General features: G+C 43.3%; 1 protein-coding gene across 1 annotated transcript in view; it reads left to right on the plus strand.

Annotated features, from left to right (window-relative positions):
- The window catches only part of Bmper (BMP-binding endothelial regulator), a 262,140-nt gene that overhangs the window by 12,487 nt on the left and 222,031 nt on the right, over window positions 1-27,622 (plus strand). Inside the window, exon 3 of the mRNA NM_028472.2 lies at window positions 18,810-18,909. Coding sequence (NP_082748.1) covers window positions 18,810-18,909 — 100 coding nt within the window. The remainder of the gene's footprint in view (window positions 1-18,809; window positions 18,910-27,622) is intronic.

A 27,622-nucleotide genomic window follows, 5' to 3' on the forward strand; every position in this document is an offset into this window, starting at 1 on the left:
GACATTCATGGCAGTAGTGGAGTATGGTCTCAAGGGGCACTGCTTTTATGAATGAGAGGACGTGAAAGATTAAGCAGACATTCTTGCTTGGGAGCTGCAGTGTCAGAACAGTTGAGATCTGCCATGGGCTGTGTTTATGTTCTTGTGGGGAGTTGGGCCTCTTAGGCTCGACTTGTGGCTATTTCCTGTTTCCACGCACATGTGAAACAGTGGTTCTGCTGCCTCGTGGGAGGCAGCAGAGCCAGCTGGAACCCTATTAGCACATTGGTGTGCACTAGTGCTGGCTCATAGTGGTGACAGTGGTGTGAGAATCTAAGGTCTGGGAGAACTGGCTGGCAGGAAAGGAGTGGGGCCTGCTTTCTTTGTGCCTCTCCTTGGTCTTGGGCTGCTTCTGGGGAGACAGTCCCTTCCTTCTGCTGGAGTCTTCTTTGCTGTGCATCTCATGGACCAACTGCGTGCGCCAGGCAGCAGCTGGACTCCTTTGCTTCCTTGGACTCAGGGTAATATTTGGGATTCATTGAAAACAGTGCCATCCCTCTATTTCATATTGAGAAAGAGCAAAGACATATTAAGAAAATATTATCTTTGGGTGCTCATTTGTCTGGTCTAGATATACAGAGCTTCCAAAGCTTGCAGTTAGGAGATTTTTTTTTAAATGCTTTTCTTCTATTGGCCGATAGAAACAGCAGTTTCATGTGATCTAACGTAATATATATCTTGAAGATCTTTTAACATTGGAAAAAGATTTATTTTTATTCTTTTAATTGTGTGTGTGTGTGTATGGGAAGAGTATGCTCATGTGAATGCTGGTTTCTTTACATGCCAGAAACATGTGCTCCCACTGTAGCTGGAGTTACATGTGCTGTACTCTGCTCTACATGGAACCCTGGTCCTCTTCAAGAGCAGCCAGTGTTCCTAACCACTAAGCCATCTCACTAGCTCCAACCCTGAGACTTTCAAAATACAGATATTTATCCTGACAGGTTATTATTGCAATGTATTTGAGTTTAGATTGACTTTGGTCTGGATTCCCAAACTAAAATCAAATGTGAAGATACAGGAGAAAGTTTCTCAGTCTGTGATAGAGAGAAGCTTCCTGGAGTCACTGAACACTCCGCTCCAGATTAATGGGCTCTTCACATCGACCAGACTCTCTCTGAGGGCTTCAGGGCAGTAGGGGAGTTAGGAGGAAGCAGCCTCAGCTTTGTGGTACAGCACATGCTCTGGCCTCTGCCGGGCATATGGGAATTGCATTGCAAGACTGAAGGAGGGGAATGATCGATGGCTGCTCATTAAGCCCACTGCATATTTATTGAGCATTTATGTTAATAATGCCCCAAGGCTCTGCAAGATTGAAGAAACAGTTTTTACATGAACAAAAAGAGATTAAATTATGTTTGGGAAGGTTTTGAACATCGCTATCTTTTATTGCTTTTGAGTTCTTTGAAAGTTGATTAACATGTACGAGCCAGAGATACTAAGTCTGGCTGTCATCTTTAATTATCCAGAGCAAACTATGCCTCCTTGTCTGATGAGATGCTATGCACTTATGTATGTATGCACAAGGGTAGTTAATGTGATATTTTAGTTTGCAAACTATTATTTGAGTGTCTAAAACATGTGGATGTGTAATGGGACTGGTAATTGTGCATTTTGGGGTCCTGAGAAACACATTTTGAACACCAGAGGCAATTGGCTGTGTTCTGGCCACCAGTAGCCCCTGCCTTTTCTTTCATTATACAATTCAGTTTTGACTCCCCGTCTTCCTTTACAGTTGTAGGTCATTATCAAGTCCACAGTAAAAACCTTGCCTTTGGTTCTGAGTTCTCCTACCATGCTCTAGCAGCAGGGCCGCTCTTATTCTAACATGCGAAAGTACCATGGAGGAGCTGCTTAAAAACACTTTCCATCCCTTACTCAAGACACCAGAGGATTTGACATCCTAATAAAGACTTCTGGTGTTCTTTAATGTAGGGGCTTAATAATGGAAGCTTAATAAAAAGGAGGAGATGTAAACATAAATATCAGCTTTTATGTTCATATTTAAGTCATGTTCAGGTACAAGTGAGACTGCATTATTGTTAAACAGCTCCATAATAGACCATCCACTTCTGTGGGGCTTTCCCGTACTTATCTTGTACATTAATCATTGTTATTGAAGAGTTCGTTTGTCTCTATTAAATCTCCGGTTGGTTTTCCATTTGGAATTAATCATTTCTTCTTCAAAGCCTATACGTAGGAAGCCTTTATCATGGCTCTCACTCACACTTCCTCTGAAGTTTTGAGTTACATAGTTAGCTGTCTCTTTTACTGGATAATATGCTTGTCCCGGGCAAGAATGGTCAGTGTCTATTTCTCGTGAGTCCCCGAAGCCTGCAGAATAGTGCATTGCAAACTTAAGACTTTGAGACTCAATACTGTGTTTGCAATCTGGGGACATTCTGAACTGAACTTTGCTCAAAGCTAGGACAGGGTTTCTCTAGAAATGTTCACAGTTGAGATTACAAGGCACACAAAAGCAAATCACAATGCAACCTTCTTGAACGCTGGGACTACAGTTCCAGTAAGAGAATGCTGCTCCAATCCTGGGCAGACCCCACTGTGAGATCTTCAGAGAATGCTTTCTAACCACAAGGGTGGAGAAGATGCCCCAAGGCTCACTAAGAGGGGCCATCAAATTGATTCCTTAGGGAGTATATGTTTAGCAGTCTTGTGGGTCAGTTAGGTAGAACCCTGACTGGCGCCTCTGGGTGGAGCAGACTGGCCCTCTGGGCGGAGGCCAGCCTTTTCATGTGCTGGGTTCCCACAGGGATGCTCTGTTTCCTGTGGTCTTTGCGTGATGGTCAGCAGCTGCACAAAGAAGCTGGTGTGATGTCTGTTTGTTGCTTCTTCATCATGAGACAGCTAGATGTAGCAACTTGAGCAATCATCCAGGCTTTTATGACTGCCTGGTGACATCCAGCCACACCTGGAGGATTGAGAGACAAAGTCATGAGGAGTGGAGGGCCAGGTGAGGCAGGCTTAGAGACCACCTCCACCCTAACCCCTGAGATCCTCTCTTCCAACTCTTTCTGGAGGCAGCAGAAACTTTCTCTAATTAGAGCAGATCCTTTTGGCCAATTTTGTTCGTTCTCTCTCTCTCTCTCTCTCTCTCTCTCTCTCTCTCTCTCTCTCTCTCTCAGCTTTCTGCCTCCTGCTGCCTACATTTCCCTTTCTCTGCTCAGGTTGAGTGTAAAATCAAGCTGACCAATTCTAATTCAAGTCATTATCACCAAAATTTTGGTCACATTGATAAACATTTATCAATAAACTTAATGATAATTTAAAAACTGTTTAAATTACCCTGGCATTCGATTGCTTCAGAGTTCTACCTTTATTTTGCCCATCCTAGTTATATTTTAACGTATTGTTTTACTTCTCTGTTATTAGTCCAGCATTTGTATGATACCAGCACTCCCCTAATTTTTATGTCTTGTTTTTTTTCACGTCTCAGTCTTTTTAATTCTTAGTTGCTCCCACAGGCATTGGAGATTGTGGTTGTAATTCCTCTTCACAACATGGTGGTGGGACACTGCTGTGGACAGAGTGTGCTGTGTGGAGCTCACTGCCCTTGGCCAAGGGTGATCTGGGAAAGAGCCAAAGCAGGGGCCACGTGTAATCACTCTGGAGGGTGTCAGGAGGAATGGCTGGGTGGAGCTAATCAGCTTGCTCAGAACACAGTCAAGTGGCCAGGTGGGGTCTGAGTGAACATTTTTCACTAATGATAGTATGCTGAAATAATTGAGCCAAAGGAATGGCCTGGAGAAAATTTAACAGCCTTCCAGTATGTGGGAGGGGGTGATTCTGTTGAAAGGATGGAGGAGAACTGATCTCAAAGTTGCAACATATGCCTAGTTCAGCTTCTCCTCAGGGCCCTGCCTCTCACTGGCTTCTAAAAGGAGTCCCAAGATGCTTGTGGGGTCTTGGCTTCCCTGCTTCCTGGCTGGGGCTGACTGAGAGCTCAGGATTCTCCTTGGAGTCCTGGATCCTACTGGCCCTGTTGCAGATGAGTATCACTGTCCTAGTTTGGAGCCATATATCTTGGGATCAGAAATTGAAAGCAGGGTTTGACTATGGTCTCTGCAAGTTGCAGGGTTTTGGCTTAAGGGCTTTGTAAAGCTGAGAAGAAATTTACGCTGAGAAAATTTTCTCTCTTAACACTTGCCGTTATTCCTACACACCTCGTGTGCTCTCATGGCCTGTGGTGCTTTCAGTGCACATTTGGCCTTTAGTCAGGAAGTGCTAGTGAGTCTGAGAGCTCTTGTTTGGGGACAATAATTCTAAGCTTTTTTCTTGGTATTCTCAGTTATTCTGGCCAATCAGAATATCCCTAAGGTCAAATCTGTTCCCTTGCAGACAGCATTCGGGGTATGGTGATGGCAAGAGGGAAAAGATGTGACCTGTAGTTGTCAAGTGGCCTCTCTGAGGAGTGTTGGGCTGCAATCCAGTCCTGTGCGATCTTGGTTTCTAGGTACTTGGGGTTGTGGTAGGTGCTGAGAGGTGGTTTGTGGTGGTCACTGAATTAACAGTGTCATCTCAACCAGTGGTCACATATAGTTGGAACGCACATGTGTGTGTATGTGTCTCTGTGCATAAGAGCCCACAGGCAATGAACTTCCATAGCACTTGGGAGGTTGATAAGGGTTCTGTTTAGCTAACTTGCCTCTTTTTTTCCCCCCATGGATCTTTGTCTTCTTCTTCTTCTTCTTCTTCTTCTTCTTCTTCTTCTTCTTCTTCTTCTTCTTCTTCTTCTTCTTCTTCTTCTTCTTCTTCTTCTGTTTGATTTATTTATTGTTATATGTAAGTACACTGTAGCTGTCTTCAGACACACCAGAATAGGGCATCAGATCTCCTTACGGATGGTTGTGAGCCATCATGTGATTGCTGGGATTTGAACTCAGGACCTTCAGAAGAGCAGTCAGTGCTCTTAATCGCTGAGCCATCTCTCCAGCCCCGATCTTTGTCTTCCTAAAGCTAACATACTTAATGGCTGCAAGAGTCAACCAAGATGTTTTCTCCATTCCCTATGCTACTTCATACCAACCTATGATGGAAGACGCTGATAGTCCACACATTTATGTTCTCAGTCCCCTCCCTCCCCAAATCCTCAATCGTGTACTCAGATATCCACTTAGCATCCCCATATGCAGGGTTAGAAACATCTCACGTTAAAATGATGGATCTGCAGGTCATGTTACCACCCCTCCCAGCAGCTTAGGTCATGCAGGCATTAATGTCCATTGCTGTGTTTGCTTATTCAGCCCAATAGCCACTTGGTCTTTATTCCTTTATTCCTTTCTATTGCATCCTGTGGCCAAAGCCAAGCCTGAAAAATATAATTGGGGTCTGGCAAGATGCCTCAGTGAGTAAAGGGACTGCTGTCAAAATTGACAACCTGAGTCTGATCCCTGGAAACCATGTGGTGGGAAGAGAGAACTGACTCTAAAATGTCTTCTGACCTCTACGTGTGTTCAGAAAACAGCTGTATTCCTGCATGTGTGTGCAGGCACATGCACAAATAGATATGTAACTTCAGCAAAATGTGGCCTGAGAGATGGCTCAGTAGTTAAAAGCATTCGTTGCTTTTGCAGAGGATTTTCCTTGGCTCTCAGCACCTACATGATGGCTTAGAAACATCTGTAACTCTAGTCCCAGGGCATCTGACACCGTCTTATGACCTCAACAGGTATCAGGCATGCATGTGGCACATACAGGCAAACTACTCACACACATTTAAAAAAACTAAAAAATTTAGAAACATTATATATATTTATGAGCAATATCATGCACACACACATATGTATATGTGTATGTATATGTATATATGAGCAAAATCCACCGGTGGCATCTCGTATATTAATCTATAGTCTTATGCAATCTGGCTGAGGATGCCACCTTTTAGTTCACTGCCCCTGCCCCTGCTCCCATCCAGTAATCCCTTCCTTACTAGTCCAGCCGCTTTCTTTTCTTGGCTCCCCATTAGGTCTGCATGATACCCTCTCCAGGGCATGTTTGCATCTGTATTCTTTTGTGTCTGGAACACGTGTGTTATGAATACTTATCCAACCTTATTTTTTTGCTGTTTTCTTAACAAATATTCCTATATTAGAGGGTCATTTTAAAATCAATTTTACACATAGTGACACCCATTATCATTCTTTCTTTGTGTCCTGATTTTTTTTTCATAGCCCTCTGCACTACCTTCTATATCATGCAAATACTTGTTCCCTTGAGTCTTCCCTACTAGTATATCAGCCCTATGAGGACACGTTGTCTCTCATGTTTGTGACATTCCCCCAGTGCCTAGTACTGTGATAAGCTCAGTTTGTCCATAGCTATTTGATGAATAGGTTTGTGCCATTTATATTTAATGTTTATGATTCAATAATTTAATCTAATTAATTCTCTTTCCTAAATAGACTAGAAGTTTGCCTGTTTACTGTAAACACAGATCATATAATCTGTGATCATGCATGATGCTGGTGAGTGGTAGAAATGCACTGAAAGGTGAGATGTTATTTCTAACAAATGATTCTGTAGTCTCAATATGCTATATAACAACATCATCATCATCATCATCAACAACAACAACAACATTCCAGATGATTCCAGCTTAAGACGGTTCACTTAAAAGTTTTTCATTTATAATTTTTTGCTTTATAAAAGCAGTATATATTCAGTAGAAATCATATTGTATATCTCGAATTTGGATATTTTCCTGTGTTAATGATATATGATAGATTGTTCTTCAGGACAATGGCAACAATCTACAGCTTCCAGTCAGCTTCAAGATAACAGAGCAGAAACAGCTAACACTCTCCATTGTACTATCTGTAAAAATATCGTTGACGTAGTAAATGCATTTTCCATTTAGACTATTTATCAAGGCAAAATTCTATTGTAAACAAGGGAACATCCTATGCAAACCTATTTCAAAAATCCATGCTCATATCAGACTTGGTAGCCTGATAATTATTGATTTTGAAACGTTAATTAAAACCTACTTTGTTTTTATTTTCTATTTTACTTAAAACATGCTATAGATGAACTACTAAATTATGTTAAGTGTGGGAATATCAAGAAGATATGTCCTAGAGTGAGCTCTCCTTCCCTACGTATCTGTAAAGCAAATTATTATACCACAGGTAAATCTGAGCCACGTTGTATCTTTGTTCTAGTGGGCTTTAGTGCTGGCCTGGAGGAAGATTCTTTTGTGGGTTGTGAAGTCCCAAAAGGCTGACATGTGTAGGCCACATCTACATCAGTGGGATAATTGTATAACAGAGCATTTTCAAAGCTCACTCAATGACTCCCCAAGTGGTTAAAGAGCCAGGATGCCTGGGGTGACTTGAGAGGCTTGTGATAGACTCAGGTTGCCGGTCTGTTCCCTCCATGATGTGTGAGCAGAGCTGCTGACCACATTTGTGCAACACGGAGGACAGGTTTGCAGTGTTCATGTTCCGCCCCTATCTCTCTAGGACTGTAAGCTCTTCTAGGGCAGAAGATGGATCTGATTCATATTTTCTGTTCCCAGCCAAACCTGGCAAAATGCCTGGCTCACAGCAGGGCCTCAAAAATATTTGTTAAACAGATTCATGTTTTTTTTTTTTTCTTTAGTCAGATAGACTGAATTATGAAGTAGGAGTGTTTACTCCACAGGAAAATATGCTTATAGCCCAAACATCATATTTTAAAAGCCTGTTTGTTTTTCTGTTGACGCTTTTGTCTTTAGATATGTCAGTGCCGAGACACTGCTTTAACAAGAATGCTTCGCTAAAACAAATGGTTGGAAATAGTAACCAGGGTCGATTTTTTTTTAAAAATAAGGTACATAAGAATCCCCTTAGTCATAAAATCACATTAAAGAGTGCTTTACAGCCATTTTTGTTTCTTCATAACACCTTTAATCTCCGAAATAGATTATGTGTTAATTTGGCTCTCATTGATGGTTAAAGGGTTTGGAGATGGAAACTAGTAGATTAAAGTTACATTGTAAGCCCATGAAGTATGTCTGTGGTTTATCCAGTTCTTCCTGACATCTGCATGTGCCCTTGAGAAAACTTTAGAGAAGAGAACACTCGGGTAATGGCCCCAGTGGATGAGTCCAAGCAAGTCCAGCTAAGAATGGCCAGCATATGGGGAGGCTGTCTGAGGCAGGGGTTTCCTGGACTCTTAGCCACCCAAGCCCCTTGCTTTTCTGCCTAGTGTTATTCAGGCGACCATGTACTGTCTGAGCTAGTGCCAACCTGGGCAGCACAAGGCCAGGGATCTTTTTAGCATCTGAAACACCACAATGCCCTAAGCATGACATAGAGGCAGGCCTTGAGAGTCCAGGCCACAGCCAACTGAGGCTTCTGTCCCGCAGGGACCTTTGAAAGGCTCAGTGATTGCTGGTGGTCGGGGTCAATTGTGCAGATGTCTTTAAAAGGGTCTCACTGGTGACCAGAAAGTTACTTTGTCAAAATGACAGATGGGCTGCAGCAGCTTCTCCGCCCCGCCACTTCCCCTGGATGTCAGCGCTGTTTGCTTGTCAGGATCAGGTATTTTTGTAACTCCTACAACACCCAGGCTTCCCTGGGCAACCCTCAAAAGGGCTTGTTTTCCTTCTGCTCTACTGCTGGTTACTGACCCACAGGGATGGCACGGCTTGAGGACTAAGGCTCAATCTGAACTGTAGATCTGGGAAGCAAATGGGTGCGCCAGGGATGGCTTTGCTAATCGTATCTGAGAAGCTTGGTTTTCATGTTTTTAACACATATTTTCCTCTTTAAGAGCAACTCAATTGAATTCATTGTCTTTTTACACCAGAGAACCCAGCTTCTTATATTTTATAAATCAAGAAAGGGACCCTTACAATGCAGGAGCCACTGTCTTCCTCACTGTCACATTGTCAGCTTTCCTATGGAATTGATTTTTTTATTATTACTTAATTATTTTGAAGTTATAATATAATTATGTTCTTCCTTCCTTCCTCTCTCTCTCCCTCCCTCCCTCCCTTCCTCTCTCTCTCTCTCTCTCTCTCTCTCTCTCTCTTTCTTTCTTTCTTTCTTTCTCTCTCTCTCTCTTTCTCTCTCTCTCTCTCTTTCTTTCTTTCTTTCTTTCTTTCTTTCTTTCTTTCTTTCTTTCTTTCATTCAAATTTTTCCATATACCCTCTCAGCCTCTTCCAAATTCATGGCCTCCTTTTTCACTACATGTACATATATTACATATGTTATGTATATTACGTAAGTACATAAATACAAAATACAACCTGCCCGTGTGTATCATGTTACTTGTCTGTATACTTCCAGGGCCGATCATTTGGATTTGTATAACCTCCTCCCTGGGGAAGACCATTTCTTCTGCTCTCAACATTCTTCAGTTGCTTATAGTTCTTTGCATCGGGTAGAGGCTTCATGGGCTCTCCTCTATCCACTTTAGCATGTTTATTGTTATTCTCCTTGTTCAACTCATGGTTAAGCAGCCATCTTGGTGAGTCTTTATGAACGTAGCTTCTGACATTGCTAGGAGATACACTCTCACAGAAAACTCCCTGATCCTCTGGCTCTTGCAATCTTTCTGTCCCCCCAAAATCCTTACCCTCCTTCCACACCCACTCCATACTCCCTCCCCCTTACATCAGAGTGTTCATTTCTCCCAAAGTTTCGGAAGGCAAGCCAATGCACTGAATTCTAGATCTCACTGAGAGCTGGAGTTGAATCACCCAACACAGTGAGAGATTCTGAGGAAGGCATAGGGCTATGCCTAGGATTTCATAGCCCATTCCGCTCCTGTTTTCTTTTGGGGTAGAGGAAGAAGCCAATTCATTATTCGCCATGTGCTGAAGGGTGCCCAGCAGTGTAAAATAATCAAAGGTGTTAGGAGTGGCTCTAGGGCCACTTGTGCGTGAAGCCACTTTCCTTTGCAGGGCCCACTCCTCTCACCCCTAGTTTGCAATTCTTCTCATGTTAGGAATCTTTTGGAAGTTTTCTGTGCATTGCAAACTTTCTTCTGTAACTCAATTGCCAGAGTCCCTCTGGGATGGGGAGATTTGAACATTTGGCCAAAATAAATGAAGGATGCCAGTGTTCTTTCTTCACATGCCTGGTTCCACTGGTAGAGGAGGGCACGGTGAACCTTTCGGTTTTACTGTCTGCTTTGAGTGTGGTGGCAGAACAGTTTCTGTGACACAGCCCACGGTCACAGTCTCTGACTGCTCTCTAGCCAGTCTGTTTTGGTTCTGTGAATGTGGGGCTGCCGGGAGACCTTTGCTTATACGATGTACGGTATAATAAAAAACAGGCTGTTACTTTCTTTGGGCTACTATTTTTATTTGGTGGTTATTTCTTTTGTGTTCTGCCATCTCTAATGTTTTGGTTCTATTTCAAAATATGATTAAACAGAATGAGGAGCTGTTTGACACTGCCCTGTTTTAAATCACAGCTGTACTCGAGCAGCCGGGACATTGTAACAGCCCATGTTCCTTTGTTCTCAGAGTCCCTTGAATAGGGAAAACTAAGTGCTAGACCTGAACCCTTAAACCAGACTAGGACCTCCAATAACTCCTCCAACAAACTAGAGCCTGTTAAAAAAATTGAAATGTTAGGGAACTCGAATGTAAAAGGAGCCTCCATCTTAATCCCCTGTTGCTTCTGCTGGCACGTGTCATATTTTCAAGGTACAGTATTGGGAGAACACTGTCACTCCATGATGTATGAGGGCCATATATCATCAGCACACCGTCTTTGTAAAGGATGCGGGTAGTAAAAGACATGATTCTGGCCAGACAGAACAGCAGGGTCCTTACTCCTTTCTTTAACCCCCCTGCCTTTTTCTTTAATCTCCTTCTGTTTTGTGTTGCAGAGAAGTGAATTTCTTCATGGGATATGACTTGTTGCAAAATAATCGTTGGCCCCAGTGGGCTTCATAAAGTCTTTTAAATGGTCGGGTTTCAAGGGCAGCTTTGTCCCGAGTTTGTACTGCGAGCTGGGCCGGAGGAGGCCGTGTTTGCCAGGGCCCAGGTCTCTGGGGTAAACTCACTGAGCCTAGACAGGGAAGAAAGAACAACACTCCCAGATGTAGTACAATGGGCTGCACGATGTTCTTACAAGACATTTTAACACAAAGTCTCCAGAATTATGGCTCTGGGATGCTGCAAGGCTCATGGGAAGATACGCCCGTACATACACATTGAGGAAGAAATGAAAGGACTTGAGAGAGTTGAGTCCAGCTTCTGATCCATCTTGCAAATGATCTCGACTGGTTACTTAGAAGCTGGGGCTCGTTTTTAAGTCAGAGATATAATCTGTCTTTCCTAAAACGCAGTATTTTTTTTTTTTAACTTGTGTGTTCAAAATGAAACCATAAAACACCAAGGTTTATAATGGTCTGAAAGTTGGGAATGCTTGATGAAGGAAAATATTTAAATTCTTAGCTGCTGAGAAAGATGGCTCCTTTGAGCCTTTCGACAAAGCTATGAACTGTAGTGGTTAAGTCACACTTCCCTAGCAGAGAGCCCGGTGTGAGTCTCTGCCCTGGCTATCTGGGAACGAGAGTCCCGACAGACTAGCTGTGCAAACTTGGTCCTGAGTTTTCTTCCTCAAAAAGCAGAAGGAGCACCAATGCCTTCCCAAGGCTCGTTGTGTGAGCGAAGGGTCCAAACAGCACTACAGGTGTTCAGTCCAGTCAGGACTCTCAGGGTTTTAGAAATGTGGGTGCCTGTGATGAGGTCAGCATCTTCTGGACAGCCCATGCCACTCACTATTTGACTAGAGACAGGCCGGGACACTTTGAGACCTTGACCACTGAAGGAATTTGCAAAAGTGGTGAAGGTTAAGGGTGGAGAAAAACTTGGAAATGCTACTTCCTGAAACAAGCTGGAGGCTCAAACTGCAGGAGCCACAGCCCTTCCCCTCCCTATTTTCTGACTGAGTTCAGCTCAGCTCAGGAACAGGGAAGTTTTGGAAACCACATCACTCTTCTGAGGACCTTTCACTCCTACCTTTCTCACACTAGGAATGGTTTTGTTAGTCTCTTTTCCTGCCAAATTCCATTGAACTACTGCATGACCCAATGTCTTGTATTTGTGTGCCCTTAGGCTTTGTGGCAGGTAGACTACCTTTTACTTTTTTCTTCTGGCTCTTTCTTTATAAGAATTATGAAGAGGTCAGTTGTGTTATTAAGAATGAAGAACGAGCAGGGGAAAATGTAATTTAAAAAAATAAACTATGAAACAAATTTAGTATTGCCATTGACAACTAGTGGGGTATCTCAGCACACCCTTGGAAATTATTATGATTTTCTCATTTCAAAAGATCTCCTGGGCTGGTGAGGTGGCTCAGTGGGTAAGAGCACCTGACTGCTCTTCCAAAGGTCCGGAGTTCAAATCCCAGCAACCACATGGTGGCTCACAACCATCCGTAACGAGATCTGACTCCCTCTTCTGGAGTGTCTGAAGACAGCTACAGTGTACTTACATATAATCAATAAATAAATCTAAGAAAAAAAAAAAAGAAAGAAAGAAAGAAAGAAAGAAAGAAAGAATCTCCTGATCACAGAGGAATCATTACTTCTGACAGTTCAAACTGCCAACTTCCTTTGTGTCTTTAGGCCCCACATAAACCTTTCTTTCTTCAACATTTGCTTATATCTCTGCATTCAAGAACGTCTAAGGCCTGACATGTACTGTGAGGTCTCCTCTCTTTCCAAGTCCTGGGCAAGCCCTTCCGTGGTTGTCTTACACTAGCACAGGCTAAAGATATTACTCCTATGGCCCAGGTGGTTAGTTTTCCTGGAAAATTCCCAGAGTAGCTCTACTACACGTTAATCTATTTCTAAAATCTCAAGGTTGTGTTGGAGCTAACCTAATTCTAATACGACATACCTATAAATTTTAATGCTGTGTCTTAGCAACTAACCTTCTTGCCTGGACCTTAATCCAGGCCTGGGAATCACACTGAGTTCCCAACTAAACTGCTTGCCAGTTCTTTGAGGGGCCTGAGACACTTTTGTTCACTATGGACTGTTTCTTCCTCTGAAAAACTTAAGGAACCTATGAGGATTAATGAAATAATGTCTGCAGAGTTCTTCAGAAGAAATGTGCTATGTAAACACCAAGTATTATTCTTCTGTTTATGAGGAGTAGTATAATATCGCCTCTGAGAAACTGGGACTTCTGTTTAAAAGTACCATAACATCCCCTTTGGCTCTTTGGGGGCTTGAGTTGGGTTAGAATGGGGTACTTCAAGGAGAAGTTGAGCCATTTAACTTCATGCATGGGGAGACTAGAAATTCTAATGAGAATATAGTCGTTGATGTTGGATCGGTTTTTCGTGGTCTCCTTCCTCAGAAAACCTGGCAAAAACCATCCATATTCCTAAGAATGAATTCCTGTCTGAGCAGTTTTGAGACTGCATATGTGAAACACCACCACGTGTGCTTTAGATAAGGCCTTTAGGAATCGTCTGCAGGGTCAGAGTGTCCCATGATCCTCACCCATTTCCACGGCTTCTAATCTGCAGGGAATTCTTTCCAATATCCTTTTTGCAGATAAGATGCTTGAAGCTCGAATTTATCCCTGTTCCACAGAATGGAGTGGAGTGAGCCATGAGAGAACTGCTTCATCTCTCACAGTTGCCAGGGTTATGGACAAGTGCTTTTCTCTAGCAGCTGAAAATAGAGGGCCTGGAGGCATTGGAGATAGATGCATGTCTTCACCCTGGATGTTTGCATCTGGATGGGGGAGGCATTGGAGATAGATGCATGTCTTCACCCTGGATGTTTGCATCTGGATGGGGGAGGCATTGGGGATGGATGTGTGTCTGCTCTTCTGGATGTTTGCATTCGGATGGGGATGTTTGAAGGCTTTTCTATAAGTCCCTTCCCCAAGTTAGATTATCGTGATGAAATGGCAGAGGGATGTGAGCATACGTCTAGGAGGGAGTCCTAACCTAGGACAGAGCCACTCTGAGCTGTTTATCCTCTCCAACAGTACTCATTGACCCATGTGCTCTATTGACATCATTTGGTGGTGGTGGCGGGTCGGGGACCACAACTCCACCGTCTTCCTAGTCTTCTGAAAAAGGATCTGGCTGTTTGAATTAGCATCTTTGTGCAGGGCCAGTGGTGTGTCTTTGGGGAAGATCTTGCTTTCACAGGGACCAGAACAGAAGGAAACTGAGGGTTCTTCCAGGAGAGACTTGTGCAGTGTGATATCTCTAGTATGGCACATCAGCCATATTGTAGGACATTTGTGATACTGTTTCGTGGTTTAATCATACTGTCTGCCAGCAATAGTCTTGCTTCCACCTCTGCCACTATATTGGCTGCTGAGTTCCTATCTTCAGTTTATTGTTATTATTTTTTTTAACATAGATAAAACATGGGATAATAGTTTCTACAGTCTATAATAGGATTGGTTCTTGAAAAGTGTTTTGGAAAAAAAATATCTTCAGGACACTTGTGGAAATATTCAAGAGCATCTCCACGGAATTTCTCCTTTCCATGTGTGGAAGCAACTAGAATCATTTCATGTTGGTGCTTAGTTGTCTTCAGTACTCATGATCCCACTCTCTCCAGACAGGAGACAGTTCTGTAGGCAGGAGGCAGGCTCAAGGCTGCAACTCCTAAGGCCGGGGAGCTCCGTGCTGCCATCTGGCGGCAAGTGTCAGACTCAGCAAGCTGGCTGCTGTCATCCTGTCTGTACTTGGCTTCTGCTGGAGCTGTGGTTTGGCTGGCGTCCTTATGGAGTTTTCTTGCCAGACATGTAATTTTTTTTTAAACTCTCTATACCACCCCCTTACTTTTTGCATGTTAACAAGTTGTTGAGGGTGCATTTCAAGGCTATGATTTTTTTTGGGGGGGGGAAGCATTTGTTGATATTAAGGTGTCTGTGGTCCATCTTTCTGAAAGGAGACACTGGTTCAGACTTACCTCCCCAGCTGGCTGATCCTAGAGATGGTAAGCACAGAGACATGGTGACCGAGAAAGCAAAGAACCATGAAGTGATCGCAAACACGATGGCTAGGTTATTATGTTTTCACCTTCTCCTTGTGTGAATATGGCCTTTTGGCCATTGTTTCTGTTTGCTTAGAATGCATGATTCTGCAAACCCACCTAGAATTTGTGGAAAACTTAGGGTATCAGTCTGCCTTTTCAGAGGTGTGATAGGCCTGGCCCTGTTGATATCTGATCATAGTCATATTTCTTGTCTCCTCAAAGCAGACAGTGTCTGTAACAGTCCCATGACTCTGAGGCTGGTCCTTGGAGTGATTCTGCTGGAAACGGGACTCGTCTCACATGTGGAAATATACTAGGAGGACCCAAGCGGGATATTGTTTTCTCTCACTCTGTATCCTGAATGCCCACAATGTACCCAAGTACTGAAGTGTAGGTAGCATTTGCATGGCAGAGATCAGTGTTCCAGACCTCTCTCACTTGTGTTTGTTGCTCCGTGGGGACATGTCCCAGCCTTACTTCTTTATCTGTAGAATCAGGCTAAGATGAAGTTCTGTGTGATCTTCCTTAGCTCAGAGTCTAAATATCATCAGAGGAAGTGAGCAGTATGTGTGAATCACTATCAGAAAGTGTTTGCTGAGTTAAAACCCGAACCGAATGAGTCGCACGCTTAGCCTCAGCTGTGATCTGTGCTGTGAGGATGACAGACTCCTGAACACGGGGCTTTGTGTATAACACTCCTTGCCAGAGCCACTGTCTCCAGGATATGGGGTTTTGTGACTTGTCCAAGCCCAGGAAGCCAGGCAAGTGGTGTTAATTACCTGTGTCTGAATTTCCCATGTAGCTGTTAGGCTCAATTAAGGGGATGAGGAAGCAGGGTCCCCACGGTGATCTTGCAGCTCTATTATTTCTTTCCTCAAGGGCCTGGGATTCTAAGCCCATCCTCACATCCACACCAACCAGATTCCAAACAGACTCCAAAAATGATGGGATCTGGCAGTTCCAACATGACCCCAATAGGATGTAAAAAATCCTAAGGGTAAACAGAAAGGAAATTGTATCCCCTAAATATATACCCAAAGCTTAGGTATACATGCCTGTCTGTCTGTCTGTCCACACATATTTAAAACTTCAGATGTGACTGTACAAACCATTTGCCTGGAATGCCGTGCATGGTGGACAACAGCTAAAATGCTCTTTATTGTGAATCTTGGGATCCTGTTGTGGGTTTTGACTCTGTTCTGGCTTTCTAATTCAGCCAGCAGTTCTAAAGAACATGCGCACCTTCCCACTCACCCGCTCTCACATTGCTTCTCCCCATCACTCTGACTGTCCTGAAAGTTTGAACTCTGAGGACTCCTCCTTTTAGAGAGGACACTGTCTTAGGGGGACCCTTCTCCAAGTTTGCTGCACTCATAAATGCACTTGAGACTGAATCTCTGCTTGCGATATTCATATCAGTCCCAGTCTTCCCGGGGTGAGGGAGTCTGCGCTAAAATAGGAGTTGTAGAATCCACGCGTGGCAAATGGAGTCACAGCTAGTAATTTTAAGCAGTGCACACGTACATAGGCATACACGTGCACCCGTTAGGTGCTCTTGTTGCCTTCAGTGGGAATATGGCCAATAATACCTAAAATTTTAAAAATGTATCACTAACCATCATCGTTGGGACGAGAAGACCTGGAGAATTGGAGGGCTTGGAGCCAGGCCACCTGGTCTGCTGTCTCCATAGGCTCTAGACAGCTCCGTCATCTGCCTCATCTTCACTGGACACAAGGACACTCTTACAGCTGTGCTTTATCGACTTAGCCTTTTTACATCATTCAGATCAGCGCTGCAGTGGGTGGGAGGCACAGGCAGCTTTCCTTAAGAGCTCCTCAGCAGTGGTAGGGCTGCTCTAACGAACAGATGAGAAGGGAGACTACTGTACCACAGGATCTGAATGAATGAGTGAGGTTAGCTCTGTGGGTATAACAACCCAGGACAGACAATGGGAAAATCGGGGGGGGGGGGAGGGGAATGAGGGAGGGAAAGAGAAAGGGAGAGAGGGATGGAAACAGGGAGGGAGAGAGAGAACGGACAATTCTTTGCCCATGTCAATCACACCCTCTTATCCCTCACTGTCAACCGATAAATGCAAATAAGACAAAACAATGACAAAGCAGAACAACAGCAACAGCAGCCCTGCTGGACGAGGTCCAGGTGTCTGTGGCGATTGCTCTTTCTCCGTACATCCGTCAGACTTGAGACGATCTCGGGGATATTAACTCAGGCCATGGCAGGCCTCAGGTGACCTAGCAAAGCAACAACAGGGCAGGGAAGTGGCAAGGCTTCTGTAGAAGGAGAGCTGTTGAAAGGCAGACCCTGTCCTCTCTGCCCCCTCTCACCCACCATAGGACTGCCATGGTGATTGGCACGGGGTAGGGTTCTGTGACTCCTTGGAAGGCCCAGTCACCTGAAGGAAGATGATAATCCAGGCTGATTTCAGAATTAGATGCTGTGAGTGTCTTGTAAACTGTAGCGCATAAAAGAAATTTGGGGTGCAACACAAAAGGGGTGCATTTTCTCTTACAACTGCCAGGGTAGGTGAGCGTAGGTCGGGCACTCAGACTCTAATGTGCACACGTGTGCACCCTCCCAGCCTTCCTTCATTCCTCATACACCCCATAGCCTCATCTCCGAGGTCCTAGACCAGGGGTGATGAGGCCTTCCTTCCACCCTTGAGCTGTACTCTTCAAGGACACTGAGAACACTAGACTCTTCTTAAGGTCACTTCTGTGCATTGTCCTATTCTCTTCTGAGGAGACCTTTAGGCTTGTCCCAAGCTGAGCAGAGCTGGTGTTGTGGATACCTAACTTGCCACTTGCCGGGAAGCGAAAGCCATAAGTAGCCACAGCCTTAGCTCAGACCTAGGCCATGGCTGGTGCACATTTGGCACTTGTAAAAGATTCTCCCTGGGGCCCCGGGAGCCATTTCAGACCAGAAGGAAGGCCAGCTACCCTCTCTGAGTTGTGGTTTGTTTTCCTTATCTATAAAATTGATCTCATGGGATTTAAATCTCGATGGAAGCCACCTCACGGGGCCTATCATGAGCCTTTGTTACTTTGGTCAGGTTGTGTGATCAGGAGAACACCTCCCCGCTCTCTATAGAGCTAGGCATGCCATCATGTTCAGATCTCATCTAAGACATTTTAACAGCTAACCTTTCGGGATAAACCAAAGATGCAAATGCTTACCACACTTTCATTAGCATAAGTGCTAATGTAATGCAGCTGTCCCACAGCTATAAAACACTGAGGGCTGTGTCTGTACTTGGCATGTGGAATATTATTTTTTCTCTTACTGAACTGATTCAATGCTCAACTTTGTCGTTATTTGAGTTGGAACTTTAGATCGGTGCATTTTAATGCACTCCACTATTAAGGCTTGCTGGACAGCCGTGAGAAAATATTTTTGTTCTCACGATGCAATCTTGGCCCAGGTAGCCAATGGGCAAAATATGATTTCCACAAATATTATCATTTCTGGAGTGTGTACTGAAAGGAAACCTTAGGATGGGACTGGAGCAAGTTCCTTCCTCAGCATGGGGTTATCTGGGCAAGGCTGGCATCTGAAGACAGAGCGTACCCACTCCCCTCATCTCTAAAAGTACGATACTTTCCTAAAGTCCCGTATTCCTGGGGGATAGTTCTATTCCAGGGGAAAAAAAATTCCATCAGCTATCTCAGAGTTTTCTTGCCAAGTTGAAGGCAAGATAGGAAGAGGAAACTGCAGCTGCTGCTTTGGATTCCGAGTGAAGTTGATCCCGAATGTCCCTTGTCTCTTTTTGTCTAGAACAAAGAGGTGACTTGTAAGAGGGAGAAGTGCCCTGTGCTGTCACGGGACTGTGCGCTGGCCATCAAGCAGAGAGGCGCCTGCTGTGAACGATGCAAAGGTGAGTTGATCCCGGCCACCTTCTCCGGTGGCTGCTGCTTCCCGCACCTTCATTTCTTTTTCCTTCCGGCCCAGCTCTTGGCTGGCACGCAGGTGGGTGTCAGGAGGAAAACGAACGCGCGTGCACAGAGGACTGGCGCGGGAGCTGCCAGGAAGGGGGGCGCGGCGGGCTGAAGAGACGGGCAGATCCTCACGACTGGTATATTTTCTGAGGCGAGCTGTTAAAGCGCTGTGACAGAGAAGATGCAAGCATGACGCCTGTGCACATCTGTACACATGCACATGGGCGTATTTTGTGAAGACGTTTCAACACTTGGTTTTTCCAGGCTCCACACTCGTCTAGCCCTCCTCTGCCAGAGTAGTCTTTAAACCCAAATTTTTATCATTTGGGTTCCTATTAAATTTTTTTCTTCCTAAATTAAATCTCCGTTCCCCCACACATCTTTGAAGCAGCCCGAAGTCTCCTGCCCCGCAGCCTTGGTGCCCTCACGCTTGTCTGGAATGCTGTCTGGTGGCGCCTGCTGTTGGCTCTAGCCCAGGTCTTTCCTACCACCCTGGTCAGGGGCTGCAGCACCCGAGGTCGCCGGCTCTCACTTGACACTTGCCCCAGGGAGGGACTTTCTGTGACACTAAGTTGTAGTTCCTTCGGATCACTCAGTGTTGTGTGTTCCAGTTTTTGTTATTTAAATGAAGGGGACTTCCCCCTAGAAGGTAGAAGTGAAGTCCCAAGTTGTACAGTGGGCAGATATACAGGGCAGTGTGCGGGGGAAGACGCCTGAACTTTAAGCCAGGGCATTCGGATGTGCGCTTCAGAATTATGCTGTTAAGTCAGAACACAGCAGTACATGTGGGACTGAAGGCTCCCCAAAAGTTCATATATATTTGGAACCTCAGAAAGTGTTCCTATTTGGAAATAGTCTTGGCAGATATACTTCCAGCAACTCCAACGTGACCAGTATCTTTATGAAAAGAAGAGACAGACACAGAGAATAGGGTCACGACCCAATGAAGCAGAGGCTGGCTGGAGTAATGAATGATGTTTTTGGAAACATCTGGGGCAGTTGGAGCTGGAAGAGTTAAGGGTGTACTCTCTCTCTCTCCCTGGAGGCTTCAGATGCAGAGATGCAGGCCAGCACCTTAATTTTTGACTCCTGGTCCTTCACACAAGAGACAAAATTTCTCTTATTGTTTTTAAACCATTAATTTTAGTTGATATATAATATAATTGTATAGTAGAAGATACAGTATGATGGGTGTAGGGTGTATAATAAGCAGATTAGAGCAATTAGGATATTAACATGTCTAATGCCTTAAGCATTCAGTTACATTTAATATTTTTCCCTTTTAACACTGTCTTTTGTTTGTTTGTTTGAGGGTTTCATACATACAGTATGTTTTGATCAAATTTGCTTCCACATTCCTTTCTCTCCAACTTCTCCCATATCCCTAACATCATGGTTTTTCCTCTCCAACTTCATGTATTCTTCTATTTATTTTTTTTAAAAAAACACACCAAGTTCACTCAGTGTTGCCAGTAAGTGTAGTGCCAGCCACTGGGTAAAGGGCAAGCTGCCAAAGGCTGTGACACTCCCCGCTGGCCACTCTATGCATCAATTGCCAATAGTTCCCTAGCTAGGAGTGGAACTTTGTGGGTTCCTCCCTCATTCAAGGTGGGATTTTGACTAGCTTGATCTTGGGCAGGTGAGCTTGTGTGTGCACCAGCTCTGCCATGATCATAAACTCGGCAGTGGCTCTCTATAACCTGTGACTCTTAAACTCTTTCTAGTCCCTTGTCTGTGGTGATTCTTGAGTCTCAGTAGGATGTGGTGTGATGCGGGGCATCTCATTTATGGTTGAACACGCCACTGTCTCTAATTCTCTGCACTTTGACCAGTTGTGAATCTGCATTAATCACCACTGGGGAAGAGATGCCACTTCAATGAAAGTAGAGGCCTATATTAAAGTTTGGGTAAATAAAGATAAATATTTGTAGATTGACATGTCCATTTTGTAGGATAATAGTAGTTGTCCTGCCCCAGAGCCTATAACTTAGTCAGCCTTGGGTTCTTGGCTCAGTTAATGCTGTCATGCATGAGTTCAGTGGTGTGGAGCAGATCTTAAATCTAATCATAAAGTGGTCAGTTATTTTGTAGCATTTATGCCACAATTGCACCAAAGGGCACATCTTGCCAGGCTGATCATTACTGTAGCTTTGGGGACTTAGAGTTGAGTAAGATTGTTGACTACTTTTCTTCATTTCCTCAGTGGAGTGCACTGCTCCTTCCAACACTATGAGAGCTAGCCAATGGTGATGACATTTCCAGATCACTGTCAGCATCATTCTTCCACGTCCTATGACTCATGTATGTGCTGCCTTCAGCAATACGTTCTTAGTACCAACTTGTAGCAAATAACTAGGAGCAATGGTAATAGGCTGCATTGTTTTGGGGTCTCTAGGACCCCAACTGACCAACAATTTCAAGGAAAGTAGTCCATACAAGACTCTGGGGTTTTATTTGATAATCTATGATAATCTATTGTGCTTAGGTATTATACCCCCATATTGGGCAACTTCATTTAAACTCTCTCATGTGTGTGTGTATGTGTGTGTGTGTGTGTGTGTGTGTGTGTGTGTGTGTGTGTGTGTGTGTGTGTATTCTCCAGCTCTGTAATTTCTAGAGTAGTATGTATAATTCTTTGGGTATATACCCAGGAGTGGTACAGAGGTGGATCATATGATAGCTCTATTTCTGCTTTTTGAGGAATTTTTACATTGATTTCCATAGTGACTAAACTAGTATATATACTAGCAACAGTGCTAATTTAATGTAATATTGAGCTACTCTCTAAATACACACACACACACACACACACACACACACACACACACACACACACACACATTTCTAAAATAGGTTTTCCATATGATGTTTTAAAAGGTCTAGAGTGTTAATAACTATCCTTTCCAATATCTTCTGCTCTACTTTGGCCTCCTAGTCTCCACTCCACACATCCCCTCCCACCCCATCATTCCTCCTCCACCTATGTATCCCCCTGTGTTCTACTATCTCTCTTACTTTAAAATCTCTCTCCACCCATGTTCCTTTCTGGTTTCCTGACTTCTACAGGTACTCCAGTGAAAACACACATCTTTAAAGATCTGCCTAGGAGAGCTGGTATTTGTCTGTGGTATTTGTCTGAGCCTGGGTTATCTTACTCTTGATCACTCCCTGATCCATCCACTCACCTGGAAATTCTATTGCCCTTTACAGCTCCATAGCATTCTCACTGAGCCAGTTCGCCTCCCACCAACAGTAAATAATTGTCCCTCTTAATCACATCATTTATCCCAACTTTGTCCTTTTTAAAATGAGGGTGATGATGAAATCTTCAAGTAGTTTTAACTTGCATTCCATGACGGAAATGGTTGTTGAATAGTCTTTAAAAATTTCCTAGTCATTTCCTTCTTTCTTTCTTTCTTTCTTTCTTTCTTTCTTTCTTTCTTTCTTTCTTTCTTTCTTTCTTTCTTTCTGAATTGTCTTTGAAGTTTTATATCGTGTTTTTATATTGGATTGTTTTCTTGATGTTTATTTATTTATTTATTTATTTATTTGAGTTCCTTGTACATTCTAGGTACTAATTCTGTCATGTTTATAGTACTCCATGGGCTACATGTCATTCTGTTGATGGTATTCCTGTGAGTACAGAAGGTTTTTAGTGTTATACAATCCAGTTATACAGGCCAGTTGTTCTTAATTTATGTGTTAGTATGGCCCTATTCAGAAAATCCTTACGTGTGCCGAGAAAAAGTGTGCTTTCTACTCTTTCCTTTAGAAAATTTTGAGTATCAGGTCATACATTGAGGTTCTCCATCCGTTTGGTAGGAATTTTGTGCAGGGTGAGGAAGAAGTTCCATCCTTCTCTCTGTCACATTTCAGCTTGTCCATCATCATTTGTTTAAAAAGTCTGCCTTTTCTCCTGTGAGTATTTTTGACATCTTTGTTAGAAATTAGACAGCTATTGTTTCATGGTCTTGGATCTGACTCCTCAATTCTAGTCCATCCGTAAGTGAGTCTGTATTCACGCCAGTGCCATAAATACACTGTTTTTACTACTAAAGTTCTGCAGTGCAACTTAAACTCAGATGTGGTGATGTCTCCTGTACTTCTTTCATTGCTGAGAATGGTTTTGATTATGTGTCCTCTATCTCTCTCTTTCTCTGTCTCTCTGCCTCTGTCTCTTTGCCTCTGTCTCTGTCTCTCTTTCTATATGTGTGTGTGTGTTTGTGTGTATGGAACTGAAGTTTCCTTCAATTTCTGTGAAAAATGATGTTGTCGCTTTGATGGAGATTACATTGAATCTGTAGGTTACTTTTTGTACCTTAGCCATGTTCAAGATATTAATCTTATCAATCCATAAGCACTGGAGGTATTTCTGTTTCTTGTTTCCACTTTAGTTTTCCTTCTAAAGTTTTTGCTGTTTCCGTTATTCAAGTCATTCACTTCCTTGGTTAGATTTATTTCAAAAAATTTTTTTGAGGCTATTGTTAGTGGAGTTATTTTCCTGATATCTTTTGTAGTATATCTGTGTTTGATATACAAGAACAATAGTGACGTTTGTGTGCTAACTTTGTATTCTGTCATCTTACTGGAAACGTTTATCAGCTGTAGGAGTGTTCTGGAGGAGGGGTTAGGGTCTCTTATGCATATAAACAAACCATGTGTAAACAGCGATACTTTAACCTTGTCCTTCCCTATTTGCAAGCCCTTTCTCTCTTTCTCTTGTTTTATTTACCTAGTGTGTAGGGGCCGCTATCAGAACCCAAGATGCTGACTTTCCTGGTTTATGCTTAGATCTTTTGGAGTCAGTTCAACTCCAATACAATGTTCTAGAATCATGTGTATCTTAGGTCTCTCTTTCCCTTGGAAGATGAGAATAACTTGAGGACAGAGTGAAGACAAAGTAGATGGACAAGGAAAATTGGTTACATACTTCAGACAAAACAAAATCCAGCAATTCCCTTTGTGTACACAGGTTGTTGTGTGTGTAAACAACTCCACTCCCTTGTCTACCAGGAAAGTTTGTAGCTAAAGTGCCTGAGAGGAAACCCAAATAAACAACTTAATGATGCACCTTAAGACATTAGAAAAATAAGAACACTCAAGAACAGATGGGAAGAAATCATTATGATTGAAACAAAAATTCGTAAAATAAAAGTGAAAACATACAAAGAATCAATGAAATGAAGAGCAAGTTCTTTAAAATATTAATATGATTGACACACTTTTGCCACACAAAAGAATGAAGCTAGAGCTGAAAAAGAAGCAGTTCAGCAGACAGCATTGAAACCCAGAGAAGCATACAGATGTGTTTCAAACCCATGCTCCGCTGAATTGCAAAACATAAAAAAGGATGGATTTCTTCTTAGACCTTTTAAAAAAGATATATATTCCTTATGTATGTGTTTGAGTGTTTTGATTTCAGGTATGTATATGTATCATCTGTGCAGTGCCTGTGGAGGCCAGAAAATGTCACTGGAACCCATGGTACTGTAAGACCCCCGAAGCTGGGCCTCCGCTCAAGTCCCAGGATGAGCTGGCCAGCACCCCAGTGACCCAAGAGAAAACCACACCTGATGCAAACTGCAAGATGTTTTATTATCAGCTAGCTGAGGACGAAGTCCCTCCACCATGCAGGGCAGGGGAGTTTGACCCCGAGCAGTGACAGTAGGGGGCTTTTAACAGCTAGCTGAGGAATTGGGAGGAGTTGAGAGGAGAGTTGGGAGGAGTTGGGAGGAGTTGGGAAGAGAGTTCTTCTCTTCTGGGTGTCCTTAGTGAAATTTACATGGCAGGAGTGGGGAGTGAGTTCTTTCTGAATTTTTATCTCCATGTCCTCGGCACAGGAGGCCAGGCAAGTGCCTGGCTGGGTCTTTTACAATTATCGAATCTCTGGTTGTAAAGTATAGAAACAAAAAGGCTTTTTGCTGGCTATAGAGAACAAAGAGCTTCTTTCTGGCTGTATTTTTAGAGATCAGGGAAAACAAGCTTGGGGAACGTCCAGGGGCGTTACCTTCCTGGGAGAAACACTTTAAGCTGGGGTCTCACAGTACTGGAGTTACAGATGGTTGGGAGCCACAGGTTAGGTGTTAGGGATTGAACCCAGGTCCTCTTCAAGAACAGGAAGTGTTTTTAGCCACTGAGCCTGCCATTGGATAGATATCTTACAGCATATGACTCACCAAATTTAAACAGAAAGAATATTTAAAATGTTAAACAAATCCATCACAAGGTATGAGATTGAAAAGATACTAACTAAATAACTCACTAACTAACTAACACTCACAACCAGAAAACCCAGAGTTCTGGCTATCAGACCTTTAAAGAGTAAGTAAAACCGTTCTATAGAATAGAAAGAGGGGAAAAATACTTCCAATTTCTTTCATGACAACAGAATTTCACTAATATCTTAAAAAAAAAGACACAGCAAAATAAAGAAAGAAAAGAAAAATTATAGACAAATCTCTCTGATCAGCATGGATGTAAAAACTAAACAGTTACTTGCAAATTGAACTCAAGAACATATTAAAAAGATTATCTACCATAATTAAGACAGATTCATCCCAGTGATAACGGGGCGGCTCAGCAAATATAAGTTAAAAAAAAAATGACTGCATAACTGAGACCCTTCCTGAGCAACTTCATGTATCTTCCTTTTCCTTTCTAGGAGGTAGGTGCTAAAGATGCATCCTTACTGTTTTCTGTCCTAGATTACAGTGCTGTGTGCTGATGGGGCACAGTAATCTTTATTCTTAGATACAAGAGACTGCAAGTGTTTTGCCTCATTTGTGGTTTTTCTACTTAGAATCCTATCTCAGGCTTACAGGAAAGCTCTAAACTGTGGAAAGAAAGGACTCGCTCCTCATTTTAGTTTGTAGACGTGAACAGTTATACTGTGTTTATCATGGAAGCTGTTGGCCTTACTTCTCTTTGTCCTCCATGATTGATGTGAATATATTCTTAAGCATTCCGAGTAGCAAGTTCCCTTTTATTTTCATATGTCCTTGATTTTGGTTACCTCCCCTTTCCTGCCGCTTTATCTTCTCCCTGTTCTACAGCTTAAACAATTCTATTGCACTACTTTTGCCTTTCCTCTGCTTGACATTAGCATGTAATGCCTCTATTTTTCATATATATTTCCTTTAGTAGATACATACGATTGTTTTGTGGGAAAGTATGGACATTTTTTGGACACTGTGGTTATATGCCAGGTATTATTAGCCTTGGGTAAGGATGGAGGCAAGGAGCTGAAGCAAAGACTGTTGTACAGTAGAGAAATGATGGCTCCAAAGACCTGTGAGAGGAGCTTGAGCATGCCACACAGCTCGGTATTATCCTGAGGTACTCAGCCTTTGGCCTTCTGAGGAACCTGGTAAACTCCAGTAACCTTATGTGTTAACTCAGAGAAAAATGATAATGGGTCATTAATGTGTCCTCTAAGTCCCAAGCCAGCTGTGGCAGCTGTGCTCCTGCTAAGTCCTCCCACGGGCATCCGCATGCTAACACTGAGGATGCTGCCTTTCCCCACTCAGTTGGAAGGACACAGAGATGATGACTAATACAGCACTTTGTGCTAGTTCTTTAGTTCAGAATCAAATGATGTTTAAGACACATTGTATCAGAGTCAAAACATTTAGTCTGATTGGGAATACTGTATATAATATGTATACACTATACAAAAATCAGATTCTGTATATAATAGAGAATCAGACCTCTCCATTTTCCTATGAGTTAGCACATAGAAATGGCGAGCTGGTGGCGTGTGCTCTACATTCTGAGGCACTGCGTGCTTCCTCCTGGCAGTATGCTCAGGCCTTTCATAACGATGTGTACCTGAGCGATGGGTGTGGGATGAGAATCGCAGGCTTCCTAGAGGAGTTGGCTCTTAGCCATCCTGGGGGTGGGGGGTGGTGGGACCTCTCTACCATTATCAGAACATACAGGAAGCTGAAACCTGGTGTTGCAAATGGGATGAGGCAGCCCTAAAGTATCCTGGTGAATAATCTTTTGTTGCTGTTCCTCATCCTCAGGGAATCACAGCACAGTGAATGTTCCTCAAGATTCAGTGGACCAGGGGGGATCGTTGGTTAAAATGCCTTGCCAGTAGTGAATTACAAAGACTGTCTTCTTCGTCCACATAGAAAGTGCTAAGTCCTCAGGAAGCATTTATTCTCAGCCAGGTACTGACTCCTCCTCCCTGTGGAATGTGAGAGGCATTGTTGGAGCCACAGTTTGTGTTACGAAAAAATGGTGACCTTGATCCCAGAAGAAGGAAATGAGTGGAGGTTCACCTTCTGCTGAGGATGTCTCAGCTTCACCTTCCAGAGCTGAGAGTGAAGATCTGTCCCAGCCAACCACTCCTGCTGTGGGAAACTTGTGCTGGGTAGCTGGGAAGCCATAGTTGTTCCCTGACCCTTTCCTCCCTTTCCACTTTGAAAGCTTTAGAATGATGACATGGGAACCAAAGCCAAACAGCCCATAATGGCCAAGAAAATCTAACTCAGATGTTGGCATGCTGGGGAACGTGTGTCAAAGGTCTCTCCTTACTCAATTGTGTGAATCAGTAAACGTGGGGGGAGGGCGGGGCTTGGATCTCCAAACCACCTCCCATTGTTTCTTGGGACATTTTTGTTTTTTTCCACTTTTTTCCCCCCTGGT

This window comes from Mus musculus, chromosome 9 (genome assembly GCF_000001635.26).
Source record: "Mus musculus strain C57BL/6J chromosome 9, GRCm38.p6 C57BL/6J".
Classification (NCBI taxonomy): domain Eukaryota; kingdom Metazoa; phylum Chordata; class Mammalia; order Rodentia; family Muridae; genus Mus; species Mus musculus.